Genomic DNA, 27,524 nt, shown 5'->3' on the forward strand with positions numbered 1-27,524 from the left:
TTCAGCTGTCTCAGGGAAGTTATGGGTGGCTCTTAAAAGAGCCTTTGGGTTGTGGATGTGTATGTTTCAGTGCAGTGCGGTCCTTCACTTGGAGCTGGTGTACTTGGTCACCGCCTTTGTGCCCTCCGACACGGCGTGCTTGGCCAGCTCCCCGGGCAGCAGCAGCCGCACGGCGGTCTGGATCTCCCGGGAGCTGATGGTGCTGCGCTTGTTGTAATGGGCCAGGCGGGAAGCCTCCCCCGCGATGCGCTCGAAAATATCGTTGACGAACGAGTTCATGATGCTCATGGCCCTGGAGGAGATGCCGGTGTCGGGGTGAACCTGCTTCATCACTTTGTAGATGTAGATGGAGTAACTTTCTTTCCTGGACCGCTTCCTCTTCCTGCCGCCTTCTTGATAATTTTCTTCGCGCCCTTCTTGGAGGCTTGCTGTGCTTTCTTCTCATCAGCCATCGTCCTACTCACTTCCAGACACAGAATAAGGGAAAGTGGGCTTGGAGTTCCCTTTTTATAGACTGATAGCGTTAGCAACGGTAATGAGGGATTGGGTGGGTGGGGTAGAGCCTGGCTCCTGATTGGTAGTGTAGGCATGGTAACTTCGCTCTGATTGGTTAGTGTGGCACTCAAGTGGATCTGTTAGGATCTGTAATACCATCGGAAACACAAACCAAAATTTTGTGAAGGGATCAAATTCCGACCTCACTCGATGGTTTTCTTTTCTTTTCCATTTTAAAATAGCATCACATTTGTTGTCAAGTGAGAAAATGCACTGCAATCTGACAGAGAGTGTGTTTTACTCCTGGAAATGATGGAACTACTTGACAAGTGCATCGTGTTGGAGGAAAATGGGGAGTTAAGCAATGTTGTCTTTTGCTTGCGTTTCTTGCTCTACACTCTGAAGGTGAAGGACATCCTATTATCTACGCTGTAAACTCCCTTCAGTTATCTTTTCCTCTATTCTTCTTCAAATCTCCAATGAGTATCAGCCAAAGTATTCATACATTACTCAGAATAGCTGCCAGGGTGCGTATCATTGTCAGTTCTACTCTGATTACCTCAATGACTAAAGGGAACTGACGTACTGTGACCTGTGAGTAGAAAAGCACAGCAGTTCAGGCAGCAACTGTGGAGCAGTAAAATCAACGTTTCGGGCGACCTGTGCCTTTTGCTTCCTGCTGACAACATGAATTTTACTCTCTATCTGTTCGGTGTCAGCAGCCTCCTGCCAATACTTCAGTTTCTGAAATTTTACTTTGCACTACATTCGAATAGACATTATTTGGTGCATTTCAGTTTCTAGCAGAAGTTTTTTCATTATGAACTTTGCTATGTGGATTTTCTCTGAACTTTATTTGGTCACAAGTCATTTGTACTCACTCTGAACTGGTCACTGTTATTTAAAGATTATTTTGAACATGATACCTGTGCCAATTTTAATTGTGACAATCTCGTGTTATTTGTTTTATCACTGTGATTCCCTGCTTACACTGTGAGATAGCGTTGTTCAGAATTTCAGGTTGGTTAAGGGTTAGTTTACCTCTCCTTATTGGCTGTGTAAAACTGAAGTGTGGTATTTGATCTGCCCATGTGAGCTTTCGGGAGGTGAATGATTATTACTCTCTCACAATCTATCCCTGTCAGTTTCTGCCATCTGAATGTTTGAGTGTAGTATGTCTTTACCTGTCTGTTCTTCCACAGTGATTACGTTAGTATAATTATCATAATCTCAGAATGTCTCTGATTTGAGAATGTGTAAGGGTATTTATCATTGCAATGCCTATCAGTCTTTGCTATGAGACTGTTTGACTGGCTTTATTAATCTGTACCCGTTTCTTTCTGCTCAATGAATTTGTCTGTGTAATTATCAATCTCCCAATATCAGTCTCTGCTATGTGAATGTGGGAGTGCTTTTATCAGTGTTACCTTGTTCATTTCTCTGTTGGGAATATGTCAATGTAGTTTTCAACATGTACCTGTCAGCTTCTGTTTTGTGAGTAGCTCAGTTTAGTTAAACTTTTCCACACAGGTTGTGATGTGCGAATATGGCGGTCTAGTCATCAATCTGTCCCTGTCAGTGTTTGCTCTGTGAATGTGAGAGTGTATTTACTAATTGGTCCCTGACAGTTTCTGCTATGTAAATGGGGGTTTTGCTAACCATGTCTTTATGTTCATTTCTGTTATGTGAACGTTTGACTGGCTTTCTCAATCTGTACCTGTCAGTTTCTGCTCAGTGAATATGTCTGTGTAATGAACAGTCTATCCCTATCAGTCTCTGCTTCGAGTCTGTGTGAATGCTTTTATCAGTCTCACCTTGTCAGTTTCTGTGTTATAAACATGGTCATCAATCTTTAACTGACATTTTCTGGTTTGTGAATATGAGAGTTTGGTTATTGATCTGTACCTGTCAGCTTCTGCTTTATGAATATCTAAATTTGGCTTAATCTGTTCCTGAATGTTTCTCTGGTGTACATATGGCAGTGTAGTTATCTATCTGTACCAGTCTATTTCTGTTATGTGAATATGAGGGCAGGTAACAGTTAGAATGATTGTGCGGCTTTAAAAGGTGCATTTTGTCCTGTCCACAGTAGTTAACATACAACGCAATAAAGAAGAAATTGGAATACTTAACAGAATAATGGATACAGTACCACTTCCTAATTAACTGTTCCAATACAGTAATATCTTATAAACATCCTTGGCAAAAGACAAATTCAATAAAATATATAGTCTCACATCTGACTCCAGTAACAAAAAGAAAATCTGCAGCTGCTGACTGTAACTGAGAGGAAAAAAAATAGTTTACTGTCTCCAAGACGCTGACAGTTTTGCTGAAAGCCAAAACTAAAAATGTCATTCTTTGAGAGCTTGACCACACCCATTCAGGCTGCTTCTGTTGTTCCAACTTTAAAAGGAGCCTCAAACTGTTTACTCTAGTGCAGACTTCTTGGCACTTCTGCCATAAAACCTCTCTTCAACAAGAAAGAAAGAACAAAATAAATATCTTAAAGCTACAATATCATCAAACCTTCCACCCTTCTTAAAAAGAACTGATCAATATAAAGAGATGGCCTAATTTTTAAAAATTCCTTAGCTTTACATTGTTAGTAAACAATATGTGCACATTTAGTTGACTCCAAGCATACATACACTCACTACGACAGTCCATGTTTTCCTGCTATGTAACGCTTCCATCTTTTATCATCAAAGTCGCAACAACACTTTGGCAATTAGGTTCTCTCGTCCTGCCATGTGTGTAATTTGCAAAGTGAATGGCTGCGATAGTAAACTTCATCTAAACAGTCTGTAATTTTTGTTCTTAAATTTCTCCAAAAATAATAACCTGAAGGTGTCCTTCTCAAACATGAAGTATTTCTGTTGAGTCTTCAGCTTTCTGTAAAGATGCCCAATAGGCCTCAAACTGTTTCCTCTCATGGCTCGGTGTCTCTGCCTTAAATTTGCTCTTCAAGAACAAAAAGACAAAAACCTGTTAAAGCCACAGTCTCAATCTCTTATTTCTCGAATTGTGAATATGCAAATTCATCTATTGACGTGTACCTGTCCATTCTTGTCACATGAACATGTAAATGTTGTCATTAATGTGTTCCTGTCAGTTATTGCAATTCAAGCGTGTGACTACTGTTATAAATTTACCCTCTCAGTTTCTGCTGTGTGAATGTGAGTTTAATTATCAAACTGTACCTGTCAATTCATGTTCTGTGAAATCGGAGTGTTATCAACTTGTTCCTGTCAGTTTCTGCATTGTGAATATGGGAGTGCACTTATTAATCTTTCTAGGACAGTTACTATTGTGCAAAAGTGCAAGTGTACTTACCTAAATGTCCGTGTCAGGTTCTGACATCTGAATGTAATTTTAGCTATCCTAACATACCTGTCAGTTTGTCTTTTATCTCTGGGAGTGAGAGTGTCACCTTCAGTCTCTACCTGACAGCAGTTGAGTTTGGTTATTGATCTGTAATGCCACTTTCTGATAGGTGAACATTTGAGCACAGTTATTCATCTGTACGTGATACTTTCTGATATCTGAATATGAAAGTGTAGTTGTCAACCCATTCCTGTTGGTATGTGCAATGAAAATAAGAGAGTGTGTGTCACTTTGTCATGTGAACATCAGAGTGTTATGAATCTATCCATGACAGTGCCTGCAAAAGATTTTGTGTGTGTGTGTGTAACTGCCCTGTTAATACGTGTGTTGTCATCAATGCGTTTTTGCTTGTTTCTGCAAAGTGAACGAGTGAACAAAGGTATCAATGCATGCTTGTCAGTTACTATTTGGTAAAGGGATGTATCTCTCTGGCAGCCACTAATATTCTCTGTGAGGGTGTGATTCGTTATGTGATACTTATGAGGGTGATTGTAGGCAGATCTGTTTCAGTTCGTGAGTGCATATTTTGGACAAGAATTCAGACTTTCCAGTTTCAAATTTGTGCAAATATCAATGAGCTGTAAATGGTTAATTTGTTCAAACTGGACATATGTGCATTGTGAACTGTGAGAAAGAAACAAACTGATATTTTCTCAATTGTTTGACAGAAGTGAAATCCCCTGCAAATCACCATCAGTCAAGTTTGACTATCTTTAACTGATCAATGCAACATTCTGTTAATAATCATAAGGATATTGTATTTAAAGCCAGGAATTCAAACAGAACAACATGTCTGATTCTACTCTTGCTCCATGTCTGATGATTTTTCTTTTTGTTAATTCAATACCAATTGACTGAGGTCCAGAAACTAACCAATAACTGTACAGCTCCATGAATGGGACTATCCAATGCAAGTGGGTCTGTGAATATGAGTTTAGTTATTGAACTATTCATGTCAATTCCTACTTTGTGAATAACAACCACACTATGACATTCTGTGCCTCTCAGCCTTGCTTAAATTACTTATGCATTCAAATAGCAGTGACTCACAATGACAGATTGATCGAGAACTATAGATCCATTGAAATGACATTGCACATCAGAGGGCCATTTGGCCTATCTTGTCCAATCCAAGCCAAAGACACCAGATGGTCATTTAATCCCATCTTCCTGCTAACAGCCCATATCCCTGCAGCTGAGAGCACTGCCTATTTCTGCAATCTGAATTTATTTTTCAATTTGTTCCTACCAGTGTCTGTTTCATGGATATGTCAATGTAGCTATCAATTTGGACCAGTCAATTTTTGAATATTTGAATGGAGTTATCCATCTCTACTTGTAAATGTCAAAATACAGTTATGAATACATATTTGTCAGTCTCCACAATGTGAATGTGTGAGTTTATTGAGCAGCCTGTCCCTGTCAGTTTCTGCTCTGTTAATTTGAGAGTGTCAGTAAAACCTGTACCTGTCTGTTTCTGGTTTGTTAATAGATGAATGCAGTTATCAACATATACCTGCCAGTTTCAGTTAGTATGCATGTAGGAGTGCTGTTATCAATCTGTACCTGTCAGATTTTGCTGTGTGAATGTGACTGTCATTTTCGGTCTCTGTCAATTCTGTCATGTGAACAAGAGATTGTCAATCAATGTGTTGCTATCAGATGCTGCAATGAGAATGGGTGACTGTAGTTACTAATCTGTCCATGTCATTTTCTGCTTTTATCAATAGCAGCGTGCAGTTATCAATCTGTACCTAACATTTTCTGTTGTGTCTGTGGGTGTATTTATCAATCTATTGCTGTCAGTGTTTGCAATGTGAAAGTAAATTGATCAATCTTTCCTCATTAGTTTCTGTTCTCTGAGTCAGAGTGTTTAATTATCAATGAGTAACTGTCAGTTTTTGGGTTTGTGAATGCGTAAATGCATTTATCATTCTGGATCTATCAGATTCTGCTTTGAGTTTTTCTGAGAGTTTAATTTAATCTGTCCCTGTCAGAATCTGTAAATGTAGTTACCAATCCATACCTGTCAGTTTTTCTGACTGAATATGTGTGTGAAATTGTCACTCTATCCCCGACCAATTCCACTGTGTGAATATGAGAAATTCGGAAGCAATGCTTCCTGTCAGTCTCTGCAATGTGAATATGTGAGTGTATTTATTAATGTTTCCCTGACAGTTTCTGCTCAGTGAGACAGTGCTGTGATCAATACATTCTGCACTATGAATATGAGCACCTTTATCAAATTATACTTGTCAGAAAATTTTCTCTGCATATACAGAAGTTTAGTAGTCAGTTTCGTTAATGTGAATACGTGAGCACAGGTTTAAATCTATGCCTATCTGTTTCTGCCAAGTCAATATGCGAGAGTAGTTTTCAATCTCTACCTGTCAGATTCTGTGTGAAATTGAGAGTACTTATCAAACTGTATCTGAGAGTTTATGTTAAGTGAAAGTGGAAGCGTTGTTATCAAATGGTACCTGTGATTTTCTGTTATGTGACTAGAAGAGTGTAATTTCCAATCTGTCCCTGTCAGTGTCTCCTCCATATATCCGAGGAAGTAATTAAATTATACCTGCCAATTTTTGCTACGTGAATGAGAGTGTACATCTCAACCAATATCTGGCAGTAATAGTTTGAGAATGAGAGTGTTGCTATCAGTCTGTACCTTTCAGTTTCTGTTATTTCAACATTTGAGTTTAGTTATCAATCTGTACCAGTCAGTTTCTGCTTGGTGAATATATGAGTGCATATATCAACCAGTCCTTGTCAGTATCTGTGTTGTGAATATATGAATGAGGTTATCAATTTGTAAATCTGTCAGTTTCAGACATGTACAAATGGAAATATACCTGTCAGATTCTGCTCTGCGAATATGGTGGAGTTATCAATCTGTCTTTGCTTTGTGAACATCGAAATATAGTCATTAATATGGACATAATATTTACTGTATCCGTTGCACCCGATGTGGTCTCTCCACATTGGGGAGACAGGCCGCCTACTTGCGGAACGTTTCAAGGAACACCTCTGGGACACCCGCACTAACCAACCCAACCGTTCCATGGCTGAACACTTTAACTCCCCCTCCCACTTCGCCAAGGACATGCAGGTCCTTGGCCTCCTCCATCGCCAGATCATGACCACACGACGCCTGGAGGAAGAGCGCCTCATCTTCCACCTAGGAACCCTCCAACTACACTGGATGAATGTAGATTTCTCCAGCTTCCTCATTTCCCCTCCCCCCCATCTTATCTCAGTCCCAACCCCCAGATTCAGCACCACCCTTTTGACCTGCAATCTCCTTCCCAACCTCTCTGCCCCCACCCCCTCCCCGGCCTATCACCCTCCCCCTCACCCTCACCACCTTCCACCTATCGTATTCCCAGCGCCCCTCCCCCAAATTCCCTCCCCCCTACCCTTTATCTCAGCCCTCTTGGCACACCAGCCTCATTCCTAAAGAAGGGCTTATGCCCGAAACATCGATTCTCCTGCTCCTCAGATGCTGCCTGGCCTGCAGTGTTTTCCAGCATCACATTTTTCAACTCTGGTCTCCAGCATCTGCAGTCCTCACTTTCTCCTAATTAATATGGACATTTCAGTTTCCATTATGTGAATACGTATGTGTATTTCCTAACCTACCTCTGAGTTTCTGCTGTCTATCTATGAGAGTGTTGACATGAACACGAAGTTGTAAGTTTTTCGTTTGGTAACGTTCAAATGCCTTTATCAAAATGTATGTCAGTTTCTGTGATGTTAATGTGTCAGTCCAGTTATCAATTTATGACTGTAATGTTTTGTTCTGTGAATAAATAAGTGGTGGTTATCATCTGTAACTATTAGTTTCTGTTTCATAAATGAATGAGGGTAGTTGTCAACCTGTTCCTGTCAGTTTATGCTGTGAATGTGTCAGTGTAGTTATCAGTCTGCATCTGTCAATTTCTGCGAGGTGAATGAGAGAGTGTAGTTCCTAATATGTACCTGTGAGATTCTGATCTGTTATGTTTGAGTATCTTTATCAAACTGTACATGACAGTATGTTTATTTCTCTGTGAACTTGTAAGTGTAGTAATAAATATTTACCTGTTCGGTTATACTATGGGTAAGTTCTTGTCAGTTTCCTCCAAGTGAGTGTAGTTATCCATCTCTGCCTGTCAGTTTCTGCGATCTGAATGTATGAGTGCAAGTATCAATCTGTGGGTCTCAGTTTCTGCTACGTCAATAAGCGAGTTACAATTTTTATTTGTATCTGTCAGTTTCAGATATGTGAATGTATGAATGCAGTTATTAATATATCCCTCAATGTTTCTGCTTGCAAAAATGTAAATACATTCATTAAATCATCCCTGACATTTTCTGCAAAGTGAATATGAAAATGTAGTTATCAATCTGTAACTGTCAGTTTTAGTTCTGTGAACATACAAGTGTTGTAATCAATCTGTACCAGTCAGTTTCTGCAGTATGAATATTCTTGTATAATGCGGCACATTATACGGCACAGTGGTTCAGTGGTTGGCTCTGTTGCCTCACAGCACCAGGGACCTGCATTTGATTCCAGTCTCGGGCAACTGTCTGCGTGGAGTTTGCACATTCTCCCCGTGTCTGGGTGGGTTTCTTCTGGGTGCCCCGGTTTCCTCCCACAGTCCAAAGAACAGATTAATTGCCCATCGTGTTCAGAGATGTGTGGGTTAGGTGCATTAGTCAGGGGTAAATGTAGAGTGATAAGGGAATGGCTCTGGTTGAGATAATCTTCAGAGGGTCAGTGTGGACTTGCCAGGCTGAACGTCCTGCTTTAAACCTGTATGGATTCTAATTCTAACTAAAAGACTATATCTTAATAATTCATCTAGCTGAACTTTAAATATAAATTGATTAGTTATTCATCTCTCCCCATCTGTTTCTGATTTGATAATGTATGAATGCATTTATCAATCTGAATCTGCTATTTTTTGTAATATGAATATGTGAGTACAGTTACTGTTCTATGCCTGGAGACATAGGAGTGGAGGCTAGGAAACTTGGGGAAATATATATTGATATCTTGAAAAATATTTGATATCAGTCCACATGCCAAAAGTGGAGGTGTTAGAGATGTTAAAAAAGTGCATCAAACTCTCAGACCTGATCAAGTATATCCCTTGATGTTGTAGGAAGCTGTATTGGTAATTTGAATAAATGATATTGTTTTCTTACTTTTTTTAAGAACATCTCATAGGGAGGGTCAATCTATCCCTGTCAGTTATTGCAATATGCATGTGTGACTGTGGTTATAAATTTGTACCTGTCAGTTTCTATGTGAATATGTGGGTGCAGTTACCCATCTCAGTTTCTGCAATGTGAATGAGAGTATAATTATCAGTCTCTAGCTGTCAGCTTCTCCTACATCTGTATGTGATGTTAGTTATGGAGCTGAACATCTGTTAGTTTCTGTCATATGAATGTGAGTGTCATCATCAACCTGTCCCATATCAACAGCGTGAAACAGAAGCCAAACAGAATTCCCATCAGTGCTGCGGGGATTAAATACCACAAGAATGTCCCACAGCAGCTTCTTCCCGCTCTGCCTCCCTCAGCAGGCCCACACCCAGCCCGAGAAAGGCCTCTCTCTTCCCCCCCAGCCCGCTCACTCCAAGTTCCGGGACCAGTTCCTGCTCCGCTCGGCCTCTTACAAACAGCCCCCGGTTCTCCCTGAACTCACCCCGAATCAATCCCGGTCTCGGAGCCCCCTCTGTGTCCTAGGTTCACATCCCGATGTGCTGCTGGAAGGAGCCTGCTGTTCCCTCGCTTCCCTGGGCGCTGATCTCTCCATTGCGGTTTGTTTCAAACAAACCTCTTGCACTCACTGAGTAAATGCTCCTCAATGCTGCAAATGTGTTGCTGGTCAAAGCACAGCAGGCCAGGCAGCATCTCAGGAATAGAGAATTCGACGTTTCGAGCATAAGCCCTTCATCAGGAATAAGAGAGAGTAGCCAAGCAGGCTAAGATAAAACGTAGGGAGGAGGGACTAGGGGGAGGGGCGATGGAGGTGGGATAGGTGGAAGGAGGTCAAGGTGAGGGTGATAGGCCGGAGTGGGGTGGGGGTGGAGAGGTAAGGAAGAGGATTGCAGGTTAGGAGGGCGGTGCTGAGTTGAGGGAACCGACTGAGACAAGGTGGGGGGAGGGGAAATTAGGAAACTGGAGAAATCTGAATTCATACCTTGTGGTTGGAGGGTTCCCAGGCGGAAGATGAGGCACTCCTCCTCCAGCCGTCGTGTTGTTACGTTCTGCCGGTGGAGGAGTCCAAGGACCTGCATGTCCTCGGTGGAGTGGGAGGGAGAGTTAAAGTGTTGAGCCACGGGGTGATTGGGTTGGTTGGTTCGGGCGGCCCGGAGGTGTTCTCTGAAGCGTTCCGCAAGTAAGCGGCCTGTCTCACCAATATGGAGGAGGCCACATCGGGTGCAGCGGATGCAATAGATGATGTGTGTGGAGGTACAGGTGAACTTGTGGCGGATATGGAAGGATCCCTTGGGGCCTTGGAGGGAAGTGAGTGTGGAGGTGTGGGCGCAAAAGTTTGACATTTCCTGCAGTTGCAGGGGAAGGTGCCGGGGGTGGAGGTTGGGTTGGTGGAGGGTGTGGATCTGACAAGGGAGTCACGAAGGGAGTGGTCCTTGCGGAACGCTGATAGGGGAGGGGAGGGAAATATATCCTTGGTGGTGGGGTCCGTTTGGAGGTGGCAGAAATGGCGGCGGATGATACGTTGTATGTGCAGGTTGGTGGGGTGGTAGGTGAGAACCAGTGGGGTTCTGTCTTGGTGGCAGTTGGAGGAGCGGGGCTCAAGGGCGGAGGAGCGGGAAGTGGAGGAAATGCGGTGGAGGGCATCGTCGATCACGTCTGGGGAGAATCTGCGGTCCTTGAAGAAGGAGGCCATCTGGGCTGTGCGGTGTTGGAATTGGTCCTCCTGGGAGCAGATGCGGCGGAGACGAAGGAATTGGGAATATGGGATGGCGTTTTTACAGGGGGCAGGGTGGGAGGAGGTGTAGTCCAGGTAGCTGTGGGAGTCAGTCGGTTTATAATAGATGTCAGTGTTGAGTCGGTCGCCCGAGATAGAAATGGAAAGGTCGAGGAAGGGGAGGGAGGAGTCTGAGACAGTCCAGGTGAATTTCAGGTTGGGATGGAAGGTGTTAGTAAAGTTGATGAACTGTTCAACCTCCTCGTGGGAGCACGAGGCAGCGCCGATACAGTCATCGATGTAGCGGAGGAAAAGGTGGGGGGTGGTGCCAGTGTAGTTGCGGAAGATGGACTGTTCCACATATCCTACGAAGAGGCAGGCATAGCTGGGGCCCATGCGGGTGCCCATGGCAACTCCTTTAGTTTGGAGGAAGTGGGAGGATTGAAAAGAGAAGTTATTCAGGGTGAGGACCAGTTCAGTCAGTCGAAGGAGGGTGTCAGTGGAAGGGTACTGGTTGGTGCGGCGGGAAAGGAAGAAGCGGAGGGCTTTGAGTTACTGGTTGGTGCGGCGGGAAATCACGAATTCACTATGAACATCCAGTCCCTGTACACCTCCATCCCCCATCACGAAGGAACGCTTCCCCGGTCCCCAACGCCTTATTTTCACTATGGACATCCAGTCCTTGTACACCTCCATCCCCCATCACGAAGGAAGACCAACTCAACACAGACATCTGTTATAAACCGACTGACTCCCACAGCTACCTGGACTACACCTCCTCCCACCCTAGCCCCTGTAAAAACGCCATCCCATATTCCCAATTCCTTCGTCTCTGCCGCATCTGCTCCCAGGAGGACCAGTTCCAACACCGCACAGCCCAGATGGCCTCCTTCTTCATGTAACGCAGATTCCCCCCAGACGTGATCGACGATGCCCTCCACCGCATTTCCTCCACTTCCCGCTCCTCCGCCCTTGAGCCCCGCTCCTCCAACCGCCACCAAGACAGAACCCCACTGGTTCTCACCTACCACCCCACCAACCTGCGCATACAACGTATCATCCGCCGCCATTTCCGCCACCTCCAAACGGACCCCACCACCAAGAATATATTTCCCTCCCCTCCCCTATCAGCGTTCCGCAAGGACCACTCCCTTCGTGACTCCCTCGTCAGATCCACACCCCCCACCAACCCAACCTCCACCCCCGGCACCTTCCCCTGCAACCGCAGGAAATGTAAAACTTGCGCCCACACCTCCACACTCACTTCCCTCCAAGGCCCCAAGGGATCCTTCCATATCCGCCACAAGTTCACCTGTACCTCCACACACATCATCTATTGCATCCGCTGCACCCGATGTGGCCTCCTCTATATTGGGGAGACAGGCTGCTTACTTGCGGAACGCTTCAGAGAACACCTCCGGGCCGCCCGAACCAACCAACCCAATCACCCCGTGGCTCAACACTTTAACTCTCCCTCCCACTCCACCGAGGACATGCAGGTCCTTGGACTCCTCCACCGGCAGAACACAACTACACGACGGCTGGAGGAGGAGCGCCTCATCTTCCGCCTGGGAACCCTCCAACCACAAGGTATGAATTCAGATTTCTCCAGTTTCCTCATTTCCCCTCCCCCCACCTTGTCTCAGTCGGTTCCCTCAACTCAGCACCGCCCTCCTAACCTGCAATCCTCTTCCTGACCTCTCCGCCCCCACCCCACTCCGGCCTATCACCCTCACCTTGACCTCCTTCCACCTATCCCACCTCCATCGCCCCTCCCCCTAGTCCCTCCTCCCTACCTTTTATCTTAGCCTGCTTGGCTCTCTCTCTCTTATTCCTGATGAAGGGCTTATGCTCGAAACGACGAATTCTCTATTCCTGAGATGCTGCCTGGCCTGCTGTGCTTTGACCAGCAACACATTTGCAGCTGTGATCTCCAGCATCTGCAGACCTCATTTATTACTCGAAAATGCTCCTCAATGGCAGCGCTGGGGGAGGGTCTTACGCATGCGCGCCTCTACTCAGGAACAGTCAACTTTGGGGAAGTCGCAGCATCGCGCCTGCGCTCCTTCAGCTTGCCAGAATAAATCATTCACAACAAACGGACAGTGACAGCAGCAGTGCTAACCCCAGACCCAGTGTGGGGGATTAGGATCAAAACACAAATATGACTTCCAAAAGGAAAGGAGAGACTAAATGAGCTTGGATTGTTTTTTCTCTAGAGCAGAGATGACTGAGGTGGCGGCACATGATTGTGGTGTGAAAGATTATGAGGCGTATGGACAGGGTGAATGGAGATCACAGCTGAAAATGTGTTGCTGGTCAAAGCACAGCAGGTTAGGCAGCATCTCAGGAATAGAGAATTCGACGTTTCGAGCATAAGCCCTTCATCAGGAATGAGAGAGAGTAGCCAAGCAGGCTAAGATAAAAGGTAGGGAGGAGGGACTTGGGGGAGGGGCGATGGAGGTGGGATAGGTGGAAGGAGGTCAAGGTGAGTGTGATAGGCCGAAGTGGGGTGGGGGCGGAGAGGTCAGTAAGGAGATTGCAGGTTAGGAGGACGGTGCTGAGTTGAGGGAACCGACTGAGACAAGGTGGGGGAGGGGAAATGAGGAAACTGGAGAAATCTGAATTCATACCTTGTGGTTGGAGGGTTCCCAGGCGGAAGATGAGGCGCTCCTCCTGCAGCCGTCGTGTTGTTATGTTCTGCCGGTGGAGGAGTCCAAGGACCTGCATGTCCTCGGTGGAGTGGGAGGGAGAGTTAAAGTGTTGAGCCACGGGGTGGTTGGGTTGGTTGGTCCGGGCGTCCCTGAGGTGTTCTCTGAAGCGTTCCGCAAGTAAGCGGCCTGTCTCACCAATATAGAGGAGGCCACATCGGGTGCAGCGGATGCAATAGATGATGTGTGTGGAGGTGCAGGTGAACTTGTGGCGGATATGGAAGGATCCCTTGGGGCCTTGGAGGGAAGCGAGTGTGGAGGTGTGGGCGCAAGTTTTACATTTCCTGCGGTTGCAGGGGAAGGTGCCGGGGGTGGAGGTTGGGTTAGTGGGGGGTGTGGCTCTGACGAGGGAGTCACGAAGGGAGTGGTCCTTGCGGAACGCTGATAGGTTAGGGGAGGGAAATATATTCTTGGTGGTGGGGTCCGTTTGGAGGTGGCGGAAATGACAGCGGATGATACGTTGTATGCGGAGGTTGGTGGGGTGGTAGGTGAGAACCAGTGGGGTTCTGTCTTGGTGGCAGTTGGAGGAGCGGGGCTCAAGGGCGGAGGAGCGGGAAGTGGAGGAGATGCGGTGGAGGGCATCATCGATCACGTCTGGGGGGAATCTGTGGTCCTTGAAGAAGGAGGCCATCTGGGCTGTGCGGTGTTGGAACTGGTCCTCCTGGGAGCAGATGCGGTGGAGACGAAGGAATTGGGAATATGGGATGGCGTTTTTGCAGGGGGCAGGCTGGGAGGAGGTGTAGTCCAGGTAGCTGTGGGAGTCAGTCGGTTTATAATAGATGTCTGTGTTGAGTCGGTCGCCCGAGATAGAGATGGAAAGGTCTAGGCAGGGGAGGGAGGAGTCTGAGACAGTCCAGGTGAATTTCAGGTCGGGATGGAAGGTCGCCCTGTCCACATACTGAGTAAGGAAACCCTCCTGAACACACCTGATAAAAATGGCTCCATCCAAACCATCTGCATTTAGGAGGTTCCAGTTGATATTGGGAAAGTTGAAATCACCCATAACAACAACCCTGCTACTTTTGCATTTTTCCAGAATCTGCCCACCTATGAGATCTTCAATCTCTCTACTGCTATTAGGTGGTCTGTAGAAAACCCCCAATGCGGTGGCTGTTCCCTCGCTGTTCCTAACTTCCACCCATACTAACTGGGCGGCACGGTGGCACAGTGGTTAGCACTGCTGCCTCACAGCGCCAGGGACCTGCGTTCAATTCCCGACTCAGGCGACTGACTGTGTGGAGTTTGCACGTTCTCCCCGTGTCTGCGTGGGTTTCCTCCGGGTTCTCCGGTTTCCTCCCACAGTCCAAAGATGTGCGGGTCAGGTGTATTGGCCATGCTAAATTGCCCATAGTGTTAGGTAAGGGGTAAATGTAGGGTAAATGTTCTTCTTAAACGTTCTAAACCCTGGAGCATCAAACAACCCCTCCTGCCCCTGTGAAACCCATTACGACCACAACATCATAGTCTCCAAGTACTGGTCCATGCTCCAAGTTCATCACTCTTATTTCAGATACTCCTTGCATTAAAGAAGACACACTTTAACTGATCCCTTTGTTTCATCGTGTGAGAAACCTTCCCGATAGATTCAATATATCCTGTCACTGTCCTGTCTGCAACTGACCCCCTCTCAGACAAGTGGCCCTGATTCCCACCCTCCTGCCAAACTATTTTAAACCCTCTCGAATCACGTGAGCAAATCTCCCACCCAGGACATTTGTGCCCCTCCAGGTGCAACCCGTCCTTCATGTACAGGTCCCACCTTCTCCCCAGAAGGTACCCCAATGGTCTAGGTATCTGAAGCCCTCCCCCCTGCACCAGCCTCACAGCCATGTGTTAAGCTGCATTTGCTGACTGTTACTCACTTCACTATTTCGTGGAATCTAAATGAATTGAGAGAAGATGCACAGGGAGATTTACTAGCATATTGCCTTGGGGGCAGGAGAGTTTCAATGATCGAGAGAAGTTGGACAGACTGGGGTTGTTGTCCTTACAGCAGAGTGGGTTGAAAGAGAGGGATGTATAAAATGATGAGGGAAGATGATAGGGGAGGCAGGAAGAAACTTCCCCCTTTGACGGAGGTGGGTGAAGGGGTATAGATTGAAGGTAAGGGGCAGGAGATTGAGGGGATGTGAGGAAAATCTTGTTCACACAGAGGGTGGTGGTGAATCTAGAACTCATTACCTGTAAGGGTGGGAGAGGCAGAAACTGTCATCAGGTGAATTTAGATGTGCACTCGTGACGCCAAGGCTATGGGGCCAAGTACTGGGGAAATAGGATTAGAGAATAGTGAGGTGGTTGTTTCTGACCAGCACAGGCTCGATGAGCCTTTTTCTGGGCTGCAGATCTCTCCGAAACTATGACTAACTCACTTTGAAATGTGTATTTTACATCCAAGCTAGCAACTAAAGTGATTTTGTATATTTCATGTTCAGAGATGAGGGGTTTGTCTTCAAAAGAGAGATTGAGCAGTTAAGGCCAATACGCTCTGGAGTTTAGAGGAATGAGTGGAGTTCCAACTGAGGGATATAGGATGATAAAGGGGTGGGATTGACAAAGGAGACAGAGAGAGGATATTTCCTCATGTATGAGGATTTAGAATGAGGGGGTCATTGTTTCAGAAGAAGGGGGTGGGGCAGATTGAAAAGAAAGATGTTGAGAAATGACTTCTCTCCAAGGCAGAGGGGGTGGGAATATCTGGGAATTCATCCCCCAATGTGTGTGTGGGGGGGGGGCGGGGGGGCATGTCAGGAAACTGGCAATCTATCTATCCCTTCCTTCAACTTATTCAATCAGTGAGGGGTTAAAGGGAGCAGGGGCAGGAAACTGTCATTGAGGCTGGGATGAGAACAGTCACAGCCATAAGAAACAAGGGAAGCAGGCTCCCAAGGGCTCCTAGCCCATATGTTCTATTGGTCGTCCAGCTGCCTGCACATTTTTTAGTGTGGGTGCCTCATAGCACATGCTCAGAAAACTCTGAATCTGAGGGCCTGAACTGTGTGACTCATCACAGGCCATTAGTCACTTAATAGCCAAGACCATAATATACAGCAGCCATTCGGCCCATCAAGTCTGCTTTGCCATTCTATCATGGCTGATATGTTTGTTAACCCCACTCTCCTGCCTTCTATCTGTAAAAGTCAATCCTCCTACTGATCAAGAACCTATTTATCTTTGTCTTAATGACAGCCATCTCCAGTAATGAGTTCCACAGATTCCCCACTGTCTGGTTGAAGAAATTCCTCGTCATCTCAGTTCTAGAGTTTCCTTCAGTCTGAGGCTGTGCCTTCGGGTCTTAGTCTTTCCTACTCGTGAAAACATTTTCTCCACGTCCACTCTATCCGCGCCTTTCAGTATTCTCCAAGTTTCAATCAGATTCTCCCTCACCCTTCTAAACTCCATCGAGTCCAGACTCAGAGACCTCAACCTCTCCTCATATGATAAGTTCGTCATCCCTGGCAAATTTCTTGTAAACCTCCACTGGACTCCTTCCAAGTTCAGCACATCCTTCCTTAGATAGCGGGCCCAAAAATGCTCACAATGTTCCAAAGCGTTATACAGCCTCAGCAGTACATTCTTCCTCTTGTATTCTACGCCTCCCAAAATGAATGCTGACATTATATTTGCCTTCCTAACTGCCAACTGAACCTGCCTGTTAACCTGAACAGAATCCTGAGCTCGGACTCCCAAGTCGCAAGATTTCCAAAACTTTCCCCATTTAGGAAACAGTCTCTGTCTCTATACTTCCTACTAAAGTACATAACTTCCCGTATTGTATTTCTTCAGCCATTTCATTGCCCACTCTCCAAGCCTGTCCAAATCCTTCTGCAGCCTCACCCCTTCCTCAACATTATCATCAAAGAAACACTCAGGACAATGAAATGGCAATGCCCCTCATGTGAATGATAGTAGACCCAAAGTGAATGGCTCCTTGCTCCAAAGACCAAGGCTCGAAGGGACCACTCTCAAACAATAAGCTGTTGTACTGAGGTAATCAACAGATTGATGTCCCAGGGTCTAAAATTTAGGCATCCCCTCAAAACAAGATGTCAGATAAAGCAATTAGCCATCGGTGTAACGTCTCCCCTTCCGATTCACATTGCCCTGTTGTTAATTTAGTTGACATAGATGGAACATCTCTATGATTTAGATGATTGCAAACACTATCCATTATTAATAAATTCAAATGATGTAAAAAGATTCCAATAGTGTGGGCTCACTCCATGTTATAAGCAAGAGAAGCACTAATGATGCTTAAAAGTGGCTGAGCTTTGAGGATTAAGATAGAGAAAATCACCAATTTCACTGAACCAAAAATGTTATGAAAGTATATACATTGTATCCAGTACCAGCATTTCTTGGTTTGGAGATGAAGAAAACTGAGTACACCAACCTGATGAAGGGCTCTGGCCCGAAACGTCAAATTTCCTGTTCCTTGGATGCTGCCTAACCTGCTGTGCTTTAACCAGCAACACATTTTCAGCTACACCAAACTGCTGTCTATTTCGGAGTCATCTACAATCAAGAAACAATAAGCAAAGTGAACCAAAAGGTTAGAGATCAGAATGTTAAACCAACAGCAAACGATACCTCAAAATTAAATACGGAGTGATGATTTAGGTCGCAGACCCAACCTAGTAGGAATATAAACCTAAAGTCTTGGCGAGATATCGACCTTTTCAAAGGTCGTGAACCACCCTCTGTCAAAAAATGTTACCCGTCATGTCATTTTCAAAAATGTTTCTCTTCTCAACTGAAAAATATATCCCCTGGTCTTGAAGTCCCCTACCCTTGGGAAAAGGCACCTGCCATTCACCTCATCTATGCCCATCATGATTTCATAAACCTCTATACCCCTCAAACTTCTACCCTCCAGTGAAAATAGTCCCAGTCCATCCAGCCTCTCCTTATAACGCAAACTCTCCATTCCAACCAACATTCTGATATATCTTTTCTGAACCCTCTCCAGCTTAATAATGTCCTTCCTCTAACAGGGCAACCAGAACTGGACACAATACACCAGAACAGGCTACAGCAGTGTCCTGTACATCCACAACAGGGTGTCTGAACTCCAACACTCAATGGACTGAGCAATGAAGGCAAGTGTTCTAAACACTTCCTCAAATACCCTGTCTACCTGTGACACAAACGCCAAAGAATTATGGACCTGAACCCGTCAGGCGCTCTGCTCGACAACACTTCCAGGAAGAGATTTGTTTTTGCGGATCTTCCCAATCGGATAAATACCAGCATGAACGCTGACCAATACGTGACGGTGTAGGATCAGCATCTCACAGAATCATACTTACCATTCAATCAGCTTGACCTGATCTGTGTATTTGAAATTTCTTGCAAGTCTGTCCTCACTCACACCCTCAGCTTGATCTTCCATCACCTCCCCTGAAATGAAATATTTCCAGATCATTACCCAACTAAGTTCCAATCCTGCTCATGACCACAATTTACTGCTGTTTGTGTACAAAACCCCTGGTAACGAGGTCACTGAGCCAAGGTCCCAAGGAATGACTTCCTGGAAGTCCGGAATGTGGCTCAGAACTTGTACGTTCATTGAATCATAGAATTTTACAGTACAGTGTCTGTACCAACTCCCGAAAGAGCTACCCAGCTAGTCCCACCCACCAGCCCTATCTCCGTAGCCCTCTACCATCATCCCTTTCAAATTTATAAACAGCTCTCTTTTCAACCCTCCTTAGGAATCCGCCTCCTCCAGTCTCCCAAGCAGCACATTCCAAACCCAACAACTCAAATAAGTTTCTCCTTATCTCACTCTCTCACTGACAATCTTGAAATTCTGACCAGCCAGTTACTAATAGATCAATGAGTGGGAAACAATAACTTGCGTTCCCGTCAGAACTGTTCAAACTTTCATCTCAATAAGGTCAACATTTCATCTTCTCTGCTCGAAAGAGAATAAGCTCAATCTCCTGAACCTTTCCCGGAATCTAAAATCCCTCATCGTTGTGATCATCCTCATAAATCTCCTTCATACTGTCTCCAGGGTTTGAACAGCCTTCCTTAAGTAAGGTGTCCAGAACAGAACAAAACCAGCCTGGGGAATAGAAGGCAACTCTCTTGGTCAAATGTATTTCTAAATTCAGCTTCTGTTGCCTGTGAAGGTTAAGTGTTACACACATACAAAGAAATACCCAATAGATCAAAGGCTTATCTCCAATATGATCTAATATTCTCCATTCAGTACTTGTGCTGTCATTGCAATTAATTTCTTTTCTGCCCTCTGCTTTATGTTGGGTGTCAGGTTAGCTCAGTTGGCTGGATGGCTGGTTTTAAATGTGGATTAACATTGACATCGTGGGTTTGAATCTCTCACTGACTGAGGTTACCATGCAGGACTGTCCTTCTCCATCTCTCCCCTTGTGTGAGGCATGGTAACCCTCAGGTTAAACCACGACCTACCAGTTATCATTTTCTCCCTCTCTCTCTCTTTGACACTCCAGCTGAGGTCCACCAGTGTCTTTTATAACTTCAACATCACCTCCTTGTTCTCGGACTCTATGCCCTTATTAATAAAACCAAGAATGCTGTGCGTTTTATTAACTGCTCTCTCCCTGTTATGCCACCTTCACTGATCTGTGGATATATACCCCCAGCTCCCTCTGCTCCAAACCTGCTCTAGTTTTTCTTTTATCCCCCTAAATGTATTATCTTTCCATTTCTTTCAACCAACGCCCTTCGCTAAATTTGTGTTGAATCATGTTTTTCTTTATTTTCAAATGTTCACGAATTAAAACCTATTTTAAATCAAACTTCATTTTCTCCCTCATAGCAGTTTTGGTATTAACTAACAACATAACTCCACAAGAACATCCAGGCTGGCATCAGGTCGAGTCCACCTAGCCTCTCAGGAACCAGCTCTGCTCTTCCATACGATCGCAGCTGATCCCATCTCAGCCTCAACTTCACTTTCCTGCAAACACTCCCTTTGACCCACCACTGATTAACAATTTGTTTGTCTCCTCCTCCAATTTATGCAGTGGTGGGAGGTTGGGTGGGGGTGTGTGATGTTCCCACAGATTTACAACCCCCACCTCATTTGAGAGAATTCATTGCTCCTTACCTGTTTTCAGTCTGCCCAGCCCCTTATCATGAAATGATAACCTTTTATTCTAGATTCTCCCACATGAGCAAACATCCTCTCTCCAACTCCTTTGTTTTTATCCCTTTAGCATCTTATAACCTTCAGTTAGATCTCCTCTCTTCCAAACTCCAGAGGAACTGTTCAATCTCTCATCTAAGACAAACCCTTCATTTCTGGAAATGATTGAGTGAATCTCCTCTGGACTACCTCCAGTATAAACTGCGTCTGTCCTCAAGTAAAGAGATCAAAATTGTACCAGTATCTTCTCATAAGACTAAACTTTCATCTGGGCAATCAATTCAGTGATCTCCTTTGAACTCCTTCCAATTCAATTACATCCCTCAAGGAAGGGAACCAAAACTGTCTGCAGTATTCTGGATGTGGAAACCCCAATCTCTTGTACAGGTGCAGTAACAATTAGCTACCGCCATTCCGTTCGTCATAAATGTCTTCCTTGTGACTGCTGTAGCCTTTGCACTGATATTTTTGAACTTTCTCTCCTATTCAGATGATAAGTTCCCTTTTTTAATTCTTCCAACTGCAATGGATAACCTCATTGCTAATGGGACTGACCAATGCTCAGTTCACTGTCTCACGGAAATTGTGAGTGTGTCGTCAATTTGAACTGTTGTGCTTTAGATTTGCAAACTAGTCAGACACAACAATTCATTTGCTCTAATTTGTCTGACAAATGTAAAGTTGCTGGCTTTGCACCCAGAGTGATTTTTCAGCCCATTCAAACAGTGTTTGAATGCTGTTTGAAGTTGCTAACCTCACTAATTTACCTATGCCACCAGGAACTGTTGGAAGAATCAGCTGGGGAAAGTAAGAGAGAAAGAACATGGGAAATTTTTACTGCAAATATTCAGCTTCTCCTGCTAGCAAATGAATCTGGATTTTTTGACTGATGCACAAGCAACAATTATTCCAATTTTAACCTTTAGTTTATATCTGTGCTGACTATTCCTCTGAACACAGCACATTCCTTTGTATGTCTCCAAGTAATTTCGTCTGCCACTTGTTCAGCCTGTCCACATCCTCATAAAGCACTATCCCATATAGTGCTTTATTTCTTTTTTAATTCACTGGTGGGGATGTGAAAATCACTGGCTGGACTGAGAATTTATTATCCATCCCTCGTTGGCCCCTTGAGGAGGAGGTAGTGAGTTGCCTTCTTGAACCACTGCAGTCCCTGTGCTGTAGGTAGACCCATGATCCCATTAGAGAGGGAACTACAGGATTTTGACCCAGCGACACTAAATGAATGGCTGATATATTTCCAAGCTGGGATGGTGAGTGGCTTAGAGGGAAGCTTGCAGGAGGTGATATTCTCATGTATCAACTATTCTTGTCCTTCTAGAGGGACATGGTTGTGGGTTTGGAAGGTGCTGCCTGAGGATCTTTGGTGAATTTCTGCAGGGCATCTCGTAGCTCCTACTGAGGATAGGTGGTGAATGGAGTGGATGTGGTGCCAATCAAGCAAGGGCTGCATTGTCCCTGTACTGTGTTCGGCTTCTCAAGTGTGGTCTACAATGTGCACTGCAGACATGACTGAGTGAGTGTGTGTGTGCGCAGGTGAAACTATGTCTGTCTGTCTCTCTCTCACACACACACACACACACACACACACACACACAGACATGTACACTTTCATACTCTCTCTCAAACGTACTCACACACGCACACCTTCGTACACTGTGAGCAACATCAGTTTGAAACCTACACCGAGTGCAGACTGGAGAACGATCGCCGGAGTTACCTGCTGGAGGTCTCCCTCACCTTGTTTCCAATTCCGGAGTTTAATGGGAAGCAATGTGAGGAGAGAAGGATCAGAAACAGTGGGACAATGAGTACTGTGCTGTGTGCCTGTGCTGGATTCAGAGAGGGATTACCGGTCAATTACATCATCTCTTCAGCAAACACCAACCCCAGTGTTTCCTGTTCCCTGTTGCCCTGACCCCCTGCCAACACTCGTGTCTGTAAAATCCCCCCCAAACCCTCACCATTGCAGTAACATCATTGTTTCTGTGCAGCCTCTCTCATTAACAACATCCCACCAATCCTAATTATTCGATGCTAAACTCAAAAGTATCACTCTGCACCCACTCTCTCTCAATTGTCAACTAGAAATTACTGTGTCTCATTTATTGAGGCTTTCATATATTGAGGCAAAACGTTCCTTGTCCTCCACCTGTCAGCGGCAACTGGGCCATTCAGAGAAACATCAAAAATACCATTTGGAGGCGGCCATTCGGCCCACATAAAGGGATCATGTCTGATCACCCAACACAGTCTCCTGTCTCCCTGCACTCTCCTTTTAACCTCAAAGAGCTCAGTCCAACTCCTTCCTGAACAACATTCAGTATTCTGGCCCTGACTGCTCTCTGTGGCAGAGAATTCTACAAGTGCCCCACTCTCTGCATGAAGACATTTCTCCCCATCTCAGTCCCACTCCATTTCCTTTTGACTGTGACCCCCTGGCTCTGGATTCTCCGCCCGGCCACCGGGAACACCCCCCTCGTGTTTACTCTGTCTTGTCTTTGTTCAAGTTTATCAGTTTCAATGAGATTCCCCCTTAATTCTTCTCAACTCCAGTGAATATCATCCTAACCATTCCAGTCTCTCTCCATCGGTCAGTCCTGCCATCCCAGGACTCATTCTGGGAAACCTTTGCTGCACTCCCTCCATAGGCACAATGTCATTCCTCAAATAAGGAAACCCCAAACTGCATGCTGTTCTCCAGGGTGTGGTCTCACCCTGTCCAACTGTAACGAGACATCCCTGCACTTGGATTTGAATCCTTTCGCTATGGAGGCCTTCCTTATCTGACAAATTACTCTCACTCACCCCCACAGATGCTGCTGACCTGCTGAACTTCTGAAGCAATATTTTTAGAGTGTTCATGCCAAGACTTCAGCTGGACCCCAGTGAAGAACGAGTACAGATCAAAGATGAAGAATTAGTTACCTGGCTCTGTGAGGTTGATGGAATTTCTGGTCACATTAAATATTGTTCCAACCCCTGTTGATTGCAGCAAGGTATCTGCCTTGGTGCTGGGACTGGAAGGATTCAATGGTCAGCTTTCTCCTGTCTGAGATAAAAGTTGTAATTCCTGCTGGCATCGTTTAAGGCTTACCTTTGAAAATACGGTCCTGTACCTCGACACCATACACACTCTCAAACAAGACGATTTCCAAGCGGAGCCTCCATTTTATTGACTCTGGGGGTGAGGAAAACCCCAGCAACAGGAACTGGAACAAAACAAGACAAAGAGGAAATAAAAGATTGGATGTTGAAATTGTTTTCCTTTTTGCAGATGTTATCTTCTATGACAGGATAATAACTGACAGAAAGGAGAAATAAAACAACTGAGATTTCACATCATCGCAAAGTTTCCATCTGTTGTAAAATTTACACTTCAACAGATTTGTGTAACTATGGATGTTCAAATGGTACATCACCCAATCATTGCCCTCTTGATATTCAATGGCATTACCGTCACTGTCCCCACACTCCACAGCTTTGGGTTACTGTCACTGTCCCCACCCCCACACCACATTCAACATCCTGGGGTTATCATCACTGTTCCCATCCTGCACCCCACTTTGAACATCTTCCACACTCTCAAAAGCAGCCACCTCTCTATTCTCTAATACCATACTCCCAGTCGTAAGGTCACAGAACAGAAATAGGCCGTTTGGCCAAACACATCCGTGCTAACCAAGTCTCCAAACAGACCTAGCCGCATTTGCTTGTTTGGCCCATATCGGTCAAAACCTTTCCTATCCATGTACCTTTCCAAATCTCTCTTAAAGGTTGTTATTGTACCCAATTCTACCAATTCCTCTGGCAGCTCATTCCAAATACGCACCACCCTCTGTGTGAAAAAGTTACCCCTCTGGTCGCTTTTAAATCTTTCCTCTCTCACCTTAAAACAATGCCCTCTAGTTTTGGACTCCCTGCCCTGGGGGAAAGATCTTGACTATTCACCTTATCCAAGCCCCTAATTGTGCAGCAATATACAGATGTAGCATCAAAGACCATTTAATCTGAGTCTAGGATTGCAAGTGCACATCTAAATCGTCCTTCAACGTGATGAGGATTTCTGCCTCTCCCACCCTTACAGCCAGTGAGTTCCAGATCTCCATCACCCATTGAGTGAAAATGTTTTCCCTCACATTCCCCTCTGAACCTCCTGCCCCTTACCTTAAAACCATATCCCTCCCCCAGTCATTGATCCCTCCATCAAAGAGAGGGGAGGAGGTTTCTTCCTGTCTACCCTATCTATGCTCATCATTTGATACACCTTAATCATGTCCCCACACTCTCAATCTGCTCTGGCCTCAGGAAAACAACTCCAGTCTGTCCAATCTCTCTGCATCACTGAAACTGTCCAGACCCCAAGGCAACATCCTGGTAAATCTCTCTCTGCATGCTCCCCCAGTGCTATCACATTGCTCTGATGATGTAAATTTGTATAGAGTTGCTTAAACACTCACTTAAATGGCGATACATTTGCTGTTCAGGAGAGATTCTGCCTGCTAGTTAGAAACAGCACAGTGCTAATTGTCCTTGACTTTTGCTGATGCTGATGATTGTGTGTACGGTTCTGCAGTGGTTGGAGTATTCCCACTAAATTTCTTCATCTTTACAGAAAATATATTCAATTAGGGTCGAACAGAGCAGTTTAACAAGGTACTGTCTCCCTCTACCACCTCATTTCCAGAATGGGCAGTCAGCTATAGGATTGACACAAGGATGCCTGTGATTAAAGCAAACTGTTAGGCACTTTTCTAAGGCAGGAGTTGTTGTGTTCAGCAACAAACAGTACTCTGACCATACAGTCAGAGAGAGAGGCAGGGAGAAACACAGAGAGAGACATAGACATACAGAGGGACATAGAGTTTTAAAGAAACACAGTCAAACAGAGTCAGAAAGAGGCACCAAATCACAGCGTCGTCGAGATTAATCGACATAGAGTTAAAGAGAGTAATAGACAGTCCAACAGAGAGAGATAAAGACACAGAGATACATAAAAAGAGAGACCTCGCTGTTTGTATAAGATACCTCACTGGGAGGGGGAATCTCTCCTGTCCCCCTCCACCCCCCAATAACCACCATCCTGACCCTCGGGGACGGGACATGTTGACACAGTCCGCTCTCCCTCGGCGCTTTTCCTTCCCGCGTGGCTCCGGCGCCATTTTAGCTTCAGGCCCCGCCCCCTCAGGCCCCGCGCGAGATGGCGGTTAACGGCCGCCTCGTGCCCCAAGTGACCGTTAGCAGCTGCTTCAGGGGAAAGACTCTTTAAAGGGACAACCCTTTCAGGAGAGAGAAACAACAGGGCCGGCTCCGGGACTCGCCAAACTCAATAATAATCACAAATACACACACAGACAGAGAGGTGGGAGTGAACAAGAAATTGTGTGGCGGCACATCAAGACCAAAGGCCACTCTCCCGAAGGACGGCTGTCCCGGACTCGAAACGTTGACCCCGCTTTCTCTCTGTCTGTCTCTGGACAGATGCTGCCAGGCCTGAAGCACAAACAAGGTCCTCGGGGGTGAGTCCGAGTTCAGGATCCTATTAAGGTTCGGGTGGCAGATGGATGACCGTGTGGGAGGGTATGTAATGGGATTAGAAGAATAGAGGCGGAGACTGTTTCCTAAATGGGGAAAGATTTCGGAAATCTGAAGCACGAAGGGACTTGGGAGTCCGAGTTCAGAATTCTCTTCAGGTTAACAGGCAGGTTCAGTTGGCGGTTAGGAAGGCAAATGTAATGTTAGCATTCATTTCGAGAGGGTTAGAATACAAGAGCAGGGATGTACTGCTGAGGCTGTATAAGGCTCTGGTCAGACCACATTTGGGACATTGTGAGCAGTTTTGGGCCCCCTATCTCAGGAATGATGTGCTGAACTTGGAGGGGGGTCGGGGGGGGGGGGGGGTTATAAGAAAAATCCCAGGAATGAAGAACTTATATGAGGAGAGGTTGAGGACTCTGGTACTTAAATCGATGGCGTTTATAAAGGTGTGGGAAAATCTGATTGAAACTTGCAGATTATTGAGAGGCCCAGATAGAGTGGACATGGAGAATATGTTTCAATGAGTGGACAGACTAGGACCCAATGGCCCAGCTTCAGAGCGAAAGGATGTCCCTTTAGAATTGAGATACTGTTGGGGGAACGACTTACTGGGGATAAGCAATGGGGTACAGGTCTTTGTCCCTGTTGTTCCGCAAGGAAGTGGGAAGAGAAGCAGAGCATTAGTCATTGGGGACTCCATAGTTGGGGGACAGAGAGGACGTTCTGTGGGAATGAAAGAGACTCACGGTTGATGTGTTGGCTCCCAGGTCCCGGGGTTTGTGATGTCTCTGATCTTACTTTTGGGATCTTTGCAGGCGAGGCAGAGCAGTCCCAAGCCTTAATCCACATAGGCATCAACGACATTGGTAGGAAGGAGATGGGGATTTAAGGCAGAAATTCAAAAAACTAGGATGGAAACTTAGAGCTAGGACAAACAGAGCTGTTACCTCTGGTTTGTCGCCCATGCCACATGCGAGCGAGGCGTGAAATAGGGAAAATGGGTGAGAAAGTTTATAGCTTTAAATGTTGTCCTTAATCATTGAGACTAAAATGTAATTTTGAATTATGGAACACATTTGCTGCATACTAGAAAATGGCATGGCAGGAGCGAGTCTGTATAAACAAGGCACTGAATGATAACATTCACTGTTGCTCCTTTGTGAAATTAATTTTCACAATGTTTAATTCTGATCTCGGAACGAAATTCTGTATTGATTAACTTATCTCCCAAATTGTTGTCCCTTGCTATTATCTGTCTAGTTCAGAATATGCAGTGCTTTTGTTAACTTTTGTGTTTGTGACAGTAAATCTGTGT

At 45.3% G+C, this 27,524-nt stretch overlaps 1 protein-coding gene across 1 annotated transcript; it reads right to left on the reverse strand.

Moving 5' to 3' along the window:
- Positions 1-84: 84 nt before the first annotated feature.
- Positions 85-27,073, reverse strand: LOC132837308 (late histone H2B.L4-like). The gene is made up of 3 exons (XM_060856979.1): positions 27,008-27,073; positions 23,769-23,883; positions 85-437 (listed from the first exon to the last, which is right to left on the reverse strand). The coding sequence occupies exons 1-3, from the start codon at positions 27,071-27,073 to the stop codon at positions 85-87; spliced, it is 534 nt and encodes a 177-aa protein (XP_060712962.1).
- Between the last annotated feature and the right edge of the window lie 451 nt (positions 27,074-27,524).

Source organism: Hemiscyllium ocellatum, chromosome 49 (assembly GCF_020745735.1).
Source record: "Hemiscyllium ocellatum isolate sHemOce1 chromosome 49, sHemOce1.pat.X.cur, whole genome shotgun sequence".
Classification (NCBI taxonomy): Eukaryota; Metazoa; Chordata; class Chondrichthyes; order Orectolobiformes; family Hemiscylliidae; genus Hemiscyllium; species Hemiscyllium ocellatum.